This window comes from Acomys russatus, chromosome X (assembly GCF_903995435.1).
Source record: "Acomys russatus chromosome X, mAcoRus1.1, whole genome shotgun sequence".
In the NCBI taxonomy this organism is placed as follows: Eukaryota; Metazoa; Chordata; class Mammalia; order Rodentia; family Muridae; genus Acomys; species Acomys russatus.
Genome location: NC_067169.1, coordinates 113,426,153 through 113,438,565, shown reverse-complemented (window position 1 = coordinate 113,438,565; position 12,413 = coordinate 113,426,153). Strand labels below are relative to the sequence as shown.

General features: G+C 47.5%; 1 protein-coding gene across 1 annotated transcript; it reads left to right on the top strand.

The window, feature by feature from the left end:
* The first annotated feature begins 7,550 nt into the window (after positions 1–7,550).
* On the top strand, positions 7,551–9,650 carry LOC127185478 (PWWP domain-containing DNA repair factor 3B-like). Its single transcript, XM_051141924.1, has one exon. It carries the CDS (start codon positions 7,551–7,553, stop codon positions 9,648–9,650), a length of 2,100 nt encoding a protein of 699 aa, XP_050997881.1.
* The last annotated feature ends 2,763 nt before the right edge of the window (positions 9,651–12,413 follow it).

Here is a 12,413-nt window from a genome sequence, read left to right as displayed (position 1 = left end):
TAATATATATTCTATGCCATTGTAAGGTATCTCCACTTCCGAGTTTTATTTTACAGGGTCTTATAGTGAAAAGAAAGATTGCATGAGTTTCAGAAGATACTTTGAATGTTTAAACATTGTTGAGATTGTGATAGACTTACGGGGACTTTTGAAGCTGGACCAAATGCATTTTGCACTACATTATGGCTACAAACCCATGGGAGCCAGTGAGTAGAATGTGGTACTTTGGATAGTTATGAGCCCCACATAGACTCATGTGTTTGAATGCTTGGTTCAAAGGAAGTGGCATTATAGTTGTGGCCTTGTTGGAGTAGGTGTGCCCTGGGGGTTGGGCTGCAGTTTTCCCCCTTGCTTCCTTCAAATCAAGATGTAGAACTCCTAGTTCCTTCTACAGTACCATGTCTGCCTTCATGCTGTCATGCTTACTGCTATAACTATAATGGACTAAACTTCTGAACTGTAAGGCACCCCCAATTAAATGTTTTCTTTTTTTCATTTTGATAAGACTTGCTGTGATGTGTCTCTTCACAGCAATAGAAATCCTAACAATATCATTTGTCTGACTACTGCCATAGGGTATCTTGCAGGCAGATCCCTGTTATAGATTACAAGGTCTGTAATTGTATGATATTAATGATTAATATCTTTATATAAAATAATCTATAGATAGATGCATACAATTAATAGCTTGAAGACTACCTTTCAGCCCTATAAATGTTCATCTGTATGGGGGAAGGTTCTAGTTGGGTACTAGACAGACTCCTGAATGTGTGATGGCACAAGTAAGTGCTGTTCTCTGAGCCTTAACATCAGCTTGTGGAGAACAACTCCATTTTAATTCAGTTATTTATTCTCTTGATGTTCAGCTCCTTAGTTTTGTTTCTTGTTTTTTATATTCTAAATACTAACCTTCAATCAGATCTATAATTGCTAAAGATTTTCCCATTCTGTAGGCTATGACTTTGCTTGAATTATGCTTTCCTTTGTTATATGGAAGGTTTTTTTGCTTCATGAACTCTCATTTATTAATTTTTGGTTTTAGTGCCTAGACTATTAGTGTCCTGTTTAGAAATCCCTTTACTATGCCAATGAATTCCACATAATTCCATGCTTTCTGTTCTATCATATTCAGATTATCTGGTCTTACTCTGAGGTCTTTGATTCATTTAGAGTTGCTTTGTGCATGGTAATTTTTTGCAGCCATCTACTTTCACCTCCACCACTGTTTTTCCCCAGTGTGTTATTTTTTGCTTCTTTCTCAAAAAAAAAAAAAAAAAAAAAAAAAAAAAAAAAAAAAAATCAGCTATTTGGATAAATTTACATCTGGATCTTCAATTTGATTCAATTTATCAATGTGTCTATGAGTATTAATACAGAGACACACAATGGGACAATTTGTATTGAATAAGAAACTTTGGAGCACTTAATCTTAAATCAGATAACTTCCTTAAACCTTATTTCTCAGTGTTCGGGTATCTATGAAAAAGACGATACGAAATGATTAGAAGAGCCAGAGGCGGTAGATAACCCCAAGGAAACTGTCTTCAAGACAGTACAGGATTGATGATCAGATAAACTCACAGAGACTGTCATGGGATACATAAGACATACACAGGTTCAATCTGGACCAACTCACAACACTGAAAAGGGGAAGTGGATGCAAAGTTCCTTACCTAAATAATAAAGTTTTGCAATTTAAAGCTGTTTGAAAAAGGAAAGTAAGTTTTTTCTCCACTGAGAACATTAACCACACTCCAGAAGAGACCCTTCTATCCAGGAGCAGTTCATCAATACAAAATGGACTCCAGGTTTTTCATTTAGGTTTTAAATTTTTGTTTTCTTTGGCATTTCTTATCTTATTAAAATTTTTTTCTTTCTTAGCTTTGGATTTAATGGTTTTTGTTGTGGGACTTTTGACATATAGAGAGAATGAGAGAGAGAGAGAGGGAGAGAGAGAGAGGGAGGGAGAGAGAGAGGGAGAGAGAGAGAGAGGGAGAGAGAGAGAGAGAGAGAGAGGGAGAGAGGGAGAGGGAGGGAGAGAGGGAGAGGGAGGGAGAGAGAAGGAGATTCGGTGGGTAAAGATATGGAGAAGATCAAGCAGGAAGTTGGGGGGATGGAAAGTAATCATCAAAATATGTTGTATAAAAAATAAATAAAAATTACAATAAGAATATGGTCAATATATATTGCGTAAAATCCAGAAACAATTAAAATATGTATAAAAGAAAAAAATGAAAGTTATAATAGATTAGAAGATTTTTTTACTGAAAATATTTTTCAGTCTTTTAGTCCCAGCACTTGGGAGGCAGAGCAGTTCAAAACCAACATAGTTTACAGAGTGAATTCCAAGGACAGGCAAGGCTACACAGAGAAACCCTGTTTCGAAAAGAAAAATGATTTTTAAAAAGCAAGGAAGAGCTGTGCGTGGTGGCACAGGATTTTAATGACAGCTTTAGGAAGACAGAGGCAGGAGGATCTCTGTGTTTGTGGCCAGCATGGTCCACATAGTGAGTTCCAGGTTAGCAAGAGCAACACAGTGAAAGAAAAGCAAAATGAAGACGTCCCATGCCATTCTATGAGACAAGCCTCCATCTTTCTGAAGTTAGCAGTCATAATAGAACTCTCTTAAATGCACAACTTGATTAATTCTTGAAAGTAGCGGCTTAAGATGATTAATTGTAAGACAGCGCCCTACCTCACCTTTAGGACAGTAAGCCTCAAATGCCTTTCCTCTTTATCCTACAACACACTTGTAATTCTAATTACCCCCTTGTTTACAATACAGGATGGGCATAATGCCACCTTTGATGGCTATTTGCTGAACATCAGGCAGGTTACAGCACACCCTAATATGATTGTTTTTAAGTATTAAAAATGAACTTTTAAGTTTTATCTCTATTTATAACTGAAAAATCTAAGATTCCTATAGGTTTTATGGATTAGAAGGAAACGACTATTCTATTCATATTGGTTTTATCACCATACACTCCTTTTTTTTCTGCAATTTGTATTATATAATTACATTTCATTACCTGCAAACAAAGGGAAAACTTATCTTGTAACAATACTGTATAGATAATGACAATCATATATATGTTGTGAAAGGAGAATTTATTTGCTGATATGTAAATACTGCGTTAACCCAGTATTTAATATTACTATTTATTGAGTCATTTACTATTCTACCGTGGATCTTTCGTTGTTCTTTATAGATATGAATGTGAGAGGGAGGGAGGGAGGGAGAGAGAGAGAGAGAGAGAGAGAGAGAGAGAGAGAGAGAGAGAGAGAGAGATTGGGAGACTGGGAGATTGGGCATGGGTGAGTATGTGTGTGTGAGTGTCCCTGTGTGTGTTTGTAGGTGGGTGGGTAGGTGGGTGAGTGGGTGCTGGTGCTGGTGCAGATGCTGGTGCTGGTTTGAATGAGATAGCATCCACAGCCTGGGGCTTTTGAATATTTGTTTCCTAGTAGATGGCACTGTTTGGGATTTGTTTGGGAGATGTGGCAGTGATGGAGGAAATATGTCACTGGGGGCGGCCTTTGAGGTTTCCAAAGTTTCCTGCTATTTGAAGTTTGATCTGCCCCCTTCCTGTTTGAGATTCAAGATGGATCTTTTGGTGATGCCACCACCTGACTCCCTGAGCTGCTTTCTATCCTGTGCAGGTTCATGTTCCTCCACATTTTCTGCCAAGTGAACTAGAACATTCATTTGCATCTGGAGAAACTATGTGCCTGCCTTCTGAACTCTGGCAGGTGAAAAGGTGTCCTTCTCAGACATGGCCCCTTATCTTACAGGAGGCAGAGCAGAACCCATCATCTCTTGTCTTGCCTTGTCCCAGACCTTTGTGGTCAAAGGCCCTGCACCCTGGAATGGCAGCATCACCTTCTGTGGTATGTGCACATGCATGCTTACTTCCTTTCATGCCTGCAGCTGCAGGGGGTGAGGAGGGAGCTAGGTGACAGGGATGTAAGTGAACAGTCAGCCCCCTGGGTGGGTTAGTACTTCCTGATTTCCACAGAGAGCTGGTTACTAGGAGAGAACTTTTTTCTCCGCCCTCCCCTATGACACAGCGGTTGCCACGACAGCAGGGAGCAAGGCAGTATTTTCTGGTTACAGATACATTCGCAAAGGATACTCACAGGCTGGAGAGTTGGAGTCACCAAATAGACACGCAAAGTGCCTAGGTAGGTGCCTGTAGCCAACCTGAGTACCTGTGTGAGCTGAGCCGGTGAGTGTTGCCCTCTGAGTGTGTGTGCTCTTTCACAGGACAGGAAAGGTTCTCACTTACTGTCTGAAGACCCAAGGACTGACTGCTCACCCAGCCCTCTCTCTTTGTCCTCATGTGACACCTCTTTGGTGACAGTTTTATCGTTTCAGGCTCTGAAAGCCATGATTGTCCCATGTGCTCTTGACAGAATGACTGTGTTTGTGTTACAGTATCTTAGGCTGGATAGTTGTGGCTTGTGTTGTCTGAGAGAGAAGCTAGAGAGCATTTAAGGAGGAGGAGAACAGGGTGGTGGGGTTGGGTGGGGATGGACAGAGGGTGAAGGGAGTAGGAGTGGGAGGCAGGTGATGACCCTCAGTTTCCTTGGAGGACAATGGATGTCAAGTAGTGTTACTGTCTTGGCCTGGATACCTGACACAGGAAGCAAGAAATGCCCCCAAAAGACAGCTGCCTCTAAACTGGCCACTAATCACAGTTAGGCAGACTGAGGTAAAAATCAGTGCGATATGGACACCCGAGGAAGGACCAGACTGTGTCCCCTCAACAGGCATTAGTTTGTGTCTCTGTCTGAGCCTTCACCCTGCTCAGGGTTGGGTTAAGCACCAGCTGGGCATTACAGGGTGTGCAGCCGGGATTTCTCTGTGACCGTCCAGCTCATCGGGATCTCTCCGTGTATCTCTGCCTCTGTGTGTGAGCAATATACACTGTACCCTTCTTGCACCCTCTCATCAGCCTGTCCCTCCTGTGTCTGTCTTACCACAGGGAGGGTAGCCACTGTTCCCATCTGGAGAAAACGTGAATAGCCTTCACAGACAGCCATTGGGTGCAAGTTCTTGATAGAGGGCTTTTGGTGCCAGGGTTGAAACAGGTGCGGAGACAGAGATTTCAGGGTCCCATCTCCCACACTTCTCTGTGAGCCTCTGGAGAAGATAGTGCTGCTTTTGTGGGGAAGGTGACTATCACAGAAATGTCTGCAAACCTTTGAAAGTAGTGCACCGCGGGCGACGGCTGAGAAGGTGGAGGCAGGTGGCAATACGTATATGATTTAAGTGGGCTGTAGAAAACTTGAGGAGGTTTCAGATGCCCTGGAGCAATAGGCACACAGGGAGGGAGGGAATGCAGTCTGCGGAGAGCGTGGCCTGATATGACTGGTTATGTCTGGTTATGACTGTTCACGACTGGGTTACAGATGCTGCACGGATGCCCTGGTTTGTGGGCTTGAACACACAGTTGTCATTCCCAGGTATGCTTTCTGACTGAAGTCTGTGGGGCTGAGAATACCCTGCTTGAGGGAAGCAGAAACAAGCGAGGCCTGGGCGGGGTAGGGAGGGTGCATTCTGTAAGTGTAACTCGGGCATCCTTGGTTTCTAAGGGTACCCTGTGAGGGCTGAGCTCTCACATACCCTATGCATGGTGCCCCGGTGGGCGTAGGGGTGGTCACGAATGGGCTGGATGGTGCTCATTCAGCCTTGGTGGAGAACACCATGTGTCAGGAAGGTCCAGCAGAAGGCAGCCTACAGTAACTGAGGGGCTTGTGTTTTCCTCTGTGTCCTCAGGAGACGTCTGCGTAACAAGACCCAGGACTCCAAGGAGGCCGAATCAGAGCAAACCAGCCCTGTGAGGATCACACAGCCTCATCGGAGGAAGGGTTACTGCTGGTTGATCCCTGAGTTGAGTGGCCTACTGCCACCATAAACACTTAATATTGCATCATTTAACAGGTGGGGCCTGAGACACACCCCGACCCCTTTGTGTAGATAGCCACTTTAGGCATAGTGAAATGGGGTTTGAAGTCCCTTAGCCTTGGATAGGAATACAACAGGAGGGGCCCTGCACATTGGCATAGTGAATAAGGAGCTAGAGTGTACCACTGGGTGCTTATGGATACAGAGGGTGGGAAGGGAAGGACTGAGGGAGGGACTGGGGAGAACATCATTTGCCTCCCGTGTTTCTGTAAGGTTGGGAATTCCCAGGATAAGGTCTGGGTTCCCCATGCTCGGTGTGCATAGAAAGGACTTAGGGTAACGGGAGTTTCCAAGAAGAGCATTGACCTCTGGATGCTATGTCGCTGTCTCACTGTGCCTTGTGGTGCCCAGGGAGTGACAGGAAATCACTTGCATCCTCGAATGAACAGGGAGCAGAGGTGGCACGTGAGCCCTTCCTAGTTCTTCCACTGTGCTGTAGTCCTTCAAGGTGAGCACAGAGGGCCTCTCCTGAGGATGAGACAAATGTGGGTATTGTTTCCCACAGGCATACATGACATGCACAGTGCTGATAGGAACCGCACAGGCTCAAGGCAAATGCAGTCAGGAACATGTACATGCACACAAACACACACACACACACACACACACACACACACACACACAGATGCAGGCAGATATGGTGCGCAGGGTCTATTGCAGACTAGACATTTGCAGCAGGAGGGTGCACAGTTCCAACAGAGACATTCACTCCTTCTGACACTGCCAAGTCTGCTAATTTCTCCATAATGTAGTGCTTTCTCTTGGGGTCTCTCTCCAAGTGTGCCCCGTGGACACTAGATCCCATAGTGAGGTCCAGGATGGAGTTGGGAACCAAAGATATGAACCAAATGATTGGACGGGGAGGAGCGAGAGGCCGAGAGCTATGATAGCAGCCATCCCTCCCTACTTGCCATGTTAAGCAAATTACCACAAAGATTTTCGCATATCTTTACTGCTCAACCTGGAATCCCACAAGTATGGAAGGCGCATGTGCTAGGTGTCCACAGGCTTCCCGGCATGGTGTGTGTGTCTGTGTGTGGCAGAGCAGGACTAGCTCCCTAGAAAAGAATCCAATGAGGCTTCCCCTCCTCCGACCCCCACTCCCTTCATGGGCATCCCAGGGAGCCCCAAGGTACTGACTCAGTGGGCAAGCAAATACACAAGCCTTGTAAAGACATACCTCGCTGGGAAGAAGTGCCCCACCCCAGCCTCAGCTTGGGAAACAAAATGGTTATGAGTGCCTGGCACACAGGCTTGGGAGCCTTCTGTATCGTCTCCTGCACCTGCAGAACAGACTTCTGTGAGCTCCCTCGATTTCCCTCACCTCACCTCACTGAGCTGATGCTCCCATGTCCACTAAAGGCTATTTCCTTCCTCATGCAGTTCTGTTTCCCTCTCCCACTCTCCAGGATACACCCACGCCCACCACATCGCCCCGAGTGAAGAAGTCACTTCAAGCTTCTCCACCAGACTCTGGAAGGAGGCCAGCACCTCAGGCAGGGCAGCCAGGCCGGAGAGGACCCGCAGGCAGTCAAGGAGCGCACTGCAACCCTGTCATTGGTGATCACAGAGTCCCGTCACCATGGACTCTGCAGAGTATGTGATCTGCAGCTGGCAGGACGAGATGTGGCCTGCGCGGGTCTTGTCGAGACCCAGGACCTCAGCCCATAGTAAGAGGAGAGTGGCATCTTACCTGGAGGTGCAAATCATGCCATTGGGTGAGAAGACAAGAGTGAGGAGCACCGAGGTGAAGCCCCTAACCAAGTCCAAACTCTTAACCATGCCCCCCTTGGCAGGAAGGAAGTCACAGGGCAGTGGCTCGCCAGGGCAGAGGAGGGCATACTGGAGAGCCCTCAAGATGGCGCTGGATGTTCTGGAAGAGGGAAGGAGCTTGTTTCCAGGAGGAAGGGCACATGGCCGAAAAACCAACATGGAGGCCCCAAAGGTTCCCAAAGAGCAGGCTAGCTGTAGCCCACTCCAGAGCCTTCACCTTGAAGCACACAGGCAGAAAGGCCAAGGGCTCTCCCAGAGGAGTCCTAGGAAGCAGCGGGGCCGCCCCCGGGTGAGGGGCTCACAGAATCTGCCTGTTGGGCAAGGGGGTAAAAGCCAGGCGCACAGTGCTGTTGGGCCTCCTCACTTTGAAGTACAAGGGAGTGGGTTAAGCGGCACCAGAGTGTGGCCAAGCTCCTCAGCACCTGCAGGAAGGGCTGATTTTAATCCACGGAAGAGAAAGCTGAGCACATCCAAGCATAGGTCTCGGAGGGCCCCAGCCTCCACGGAGGGTGCCTGGGTTAAAGATGAGCAGCAGGCTGCCCCTGGGCCACCAAGGAGGAGGAGGAGGCGCATCTCCACCTCGCCCAAAGACCTGAAGCCACGAGCAAGAGCATCCTGTGCAGGCCTAGAGATCCGGGCTATTGGAGGCCAGAGGAAGAAGACTGCCCTCCCAGAGGACAAGGAGGACCCCAGCCCAGGGACCCTGAAGCCAGATGCAAAAGGGGCACCAGCAGCCTGTGTGCCTCCTATCCCGAGGCTGCGAAGGTCGCTCCGCCTTGCTAGCAGAAAAAGGAAGATCCACCACGTGCTGTGTCCCTGCTGCAGGGTACCAGAACTGTCACCTCATGTGCACTCAAAGGCGGCCAGCACCAGGTTCCAGAGGAGAAGGGCCGCGATTCAAGAAGACAGCCAAGCCACCAGGGTGGCTTCTTCTGCCCAGAGTCTGAATACGATTAAACGAGGAATGCTGGTCTGGTTCAAATGCCAGGACCTTCCTTTCTGGCCAGCGGTGGTCAAGAGCGTCAGCCAACACGACAAGATGGCGAGGGTGCTGTTGATTGAGGGCAACATGCAGCTTGAGCGCAGGGGTGTCCGCGTCCCTCTCCGCAAGCTGAAGCCTCTGGACTGTGAGGAGAAGAGATCGCTATTGAGAAGAGCCAGCAGAGTGTACGGCCAGGGAATCAGCTGGTGCTTCTCTGTGATTGACCACTACAGAGAGGGCCTGGCCTGTGGCTCCTCCCTGGTCTCCTTTGTGGACTACTACGCCTCCCGAACCAGCTACCCTCTGAGGAGGGCCATCCAAGAGGGCGAACTGCACATTGATTTTCCCAAGGTGAACTATGCAGACTTGGAAGACTGGGAGGAGGAGACGGCCCTGAGTGGGAAGGGGCCCCACAAAAAACTCCTGCCTGACCGCATGAAGGCTGCATGGGACAGAACCAACAAGAAGATTGTAGACTTCATCATCAAGAAGAAGGGTGCCGACCAGCACCTGCGGGACATCGTGAAGGGCAGAAAACAGTCCAAGCGCCTGGACGACCTCCGCAAATTAAAGAGGGAAATCCTCTGCATTGAGACCTACCTAGAAGATGAAGACCAGTTGCATCTAGTGGCCAGGCATTTGCAAGAAATAGCTAAGGAAGCAGATGAGGCCCTCCTCTCCTTGACAAGAGGAGACATAGTGCGCTTTACCATGGAGGTTCTTCTTCCAGAAGCAATCATCTGCTCCATCGCTGCCCTAGAAGACCTCAGCTACAAGGAGGCAGAAGAGAAGTACCTGCGCGGCCCGCCGGTGCACTACCGCGAGAAAGAGCTCTTCGACAAGACCATCTTAAAGGCGGCCGGCAGGAGATCAGCAGCCAGAAATCAGAATGCCAGGGCCCCTCCTGTGCTTGGTCCCACTTCTTAGATGACAGGAGACCAGAACGCCCCGCCCCCCAAAGAGGAACATCCTGGAGCCTGTGAGGCATGCTATGGGCGATGTGAAAGCTCCTAACTGGGTGGAGAGCGTTTCCGTTCCACCCTCGTAATAAATGTTCACTTTCGTGCTTGACAGTGCAAATGTCCAGATAGGATCTACAAATCTTGTTAGCGTCATGCCAGGCCTAGGCCTCTTTGGCCTGAGCCCTAGTACCCAGAAGTCCCATGGGCGCGCCTCCCTGGAACTTCAGCATCCCTGTATGGAGTATTGGCTAGCTAGGCACTCAGCCTTGCACTCTGCAGGGACCCTGTGCAGCCAGACAGCACATCAGCTTCCTCCTGATGCCTTGTCTCAGACTCCCCCCCATACTTCCTTGTCCTCCTTGTCTTCTCTCTAGGGTGCTATGTATGGGGCCCGGGTTCCACTGTTTTCTCCACTACCTCGTTCTTCACTCACTCACACTGAAGGATGGGATGTGTGTTTTGAGGCTGGTCTTTGCAGCCAGAGAGGGAAATGTGACCCTGGAGATAGCCTGCTTTCAAAGAACACAGTGTATTGCATTCTCTGTGTCTGTCTGTCTGTCTCTGTGTCTCTGTCTGTCTGCCTGTCTGTCTGCCTGTCTGTCTCTGTCTCTGTCTGTCTGTCTGTCTGTCTGTCTGTCTGTCTGTCTCTCTCTCTCTCTCTCTCTCTCTCTCTCTCTCTCTCTCTCTCTCTCTCTCTCTCTCTGTGTGTGTGTGTGTGTGTGTGTGTGTGTGCACACGGTGTAGACAATCTTAGGTCAAAATCTGGTGTCTTCAGTTTTTCTCCTCTACTTTTGGAGACAGGATCTGTGACTGAATCTGTTGCTCACTGACTGTGCTACAATGGCTGGCCAGGCAGCTCTTTTGATCCTCCTGTGTTTGTCACCCCAGTGCTGAGATTAAACATGCCTGTACATATACCTTTCTTTTAATGTAATGAACTCAGGTTTCCCCCCATACAGGAAGCACTTTGCACTCTCAGCCACCCTCCACTCCCCAGATTCTTCATACTCTCAATGAGAAAGATTTGCCAAACCTGTGGGCCGACTGTCTGCAGTGGCATCACCACCTCAGCTTTCCTCAGATTCCTGAGATCAGAGCCTTCAGGTGTTTGCAGGAGAAGGCGGGCCCTGTCATTCCTTGGAGTCACTGATATCTGGGGTGTACTGATGAGAAGTAGCCCAGCCACAGCACACAGAAGGTCCTGTTTCCCCCTCTTGGACTCCTGTCCTTGGTGTATTTCAGAGATGGGGCACTGGATTGGTGCCTCTGTGGACCCTGAAATACAACCTTATAAGTGGCTGGGAACAGTGTGCCCTTCTTCGCTGCTGAATCCCTGTAAACACCCATGTTTCCCCCAGCCATTGCCTCTGGATGTCCAGCACCTGTTCCCTTCCTGTTGCACTGGAGAATGTGGAACTTTAATCCTTGATGCTATTTACTGCCTTTCCTTTCTGCACATAGTGGGCTCTTACCAGGGCAAAGGGCCAAGCATGGTGCAGGTGCTTGTATTCTCAGGAGTTGGGACCACAGGAACAGAACCCCTGGGGCTTGCTGACCAGCCAATGGAGCTGAATTGGCAAGCACTGGGTTCTGCAAAAGACCATGTCTAAACAAACTAATGTGAAGAGCAAATGAAGAAGACACCTGACCTCGGCTTCTGGATTTCACGTTCAGGTACACAGAGAAATGAGCATGTACACACACCAAAGACAAAGTGAAGAAGATTTTGAAATGGAACCATCTATATACTATAAACTTTCTCTCTGTAAAAGCCATTGACAAGGTACAGCTGAGTCCGCCTCACTTTTAAAAAGTATATGAGGATGGGGAGGCCTGGCGGCACTCAGAGGAAGGATAGCAAGTTACCAAGAATAGACTTGATATTCTAAGAACATATATAGGGGGAGGAGGTCTCCCTCAATCACAGACATAGGGGAGGGGAGAAGGGGGGAAGTGGGAGGGAGGGAAGAATGGGAGGAAACAGGGGAAGGGCTAACAATCGAGATGTAATATGAATAAAATAATAAAATGAGAAAAAGATTAAATAAATAAATAAATAAACTGTAATTTGACTGTAGTTATTTGAAATGGAAATGCTGTATAATTAGTAAAGTATCTCCAACATAAAAAAAAGTATATGAGTCATTTTGATTTGCATTTCTCTGATGACTAAGGAGGTTGAACATTTTTTTAAGTGTTTCTCAGCCATTTGATATTCCTCTGTTGAGAATTCTCTGTTTAGTTCTGAGCCCCATTTCTCAATGGGGTTATTTGGTTTGGTGGTATTTAATTTCTTGAGTTCTTTATATGTTTTGGAAATTAGACCTTTGTCAGATGTACAGTTGGTGAAGATCTTTTCCCAGTTTGTAGGCTGTCGCTTTGTTCTCTTGACAGTGTCTCCTGCCTTACAGAAGTTTCTCAGCCTCAAGAGGTCCCATTTATTAATTGTTGACCTTAAGGCCGGGGCTGTTGGTGTTCTGTTCAGGAAGTTGTCTCCTGTGCCAATGTGTTCCAGGCTCTTCCCCACTTTTTCTTCTAACTGACTTAGTGTCTCTGGTTTTATGTTGAGGTCTTTGGTCCACTTGGATTTGAGTTTGTGCAAGGTGACAAATAGGGGTCTAATTGCATTTTTATACATGTAGACATCCAGTTGGACCAGCACCATTTGCGACACTGAGATTCCATCTTATACCCATCAGAATGGCTAAGATCAAAAACTCAAGTGACA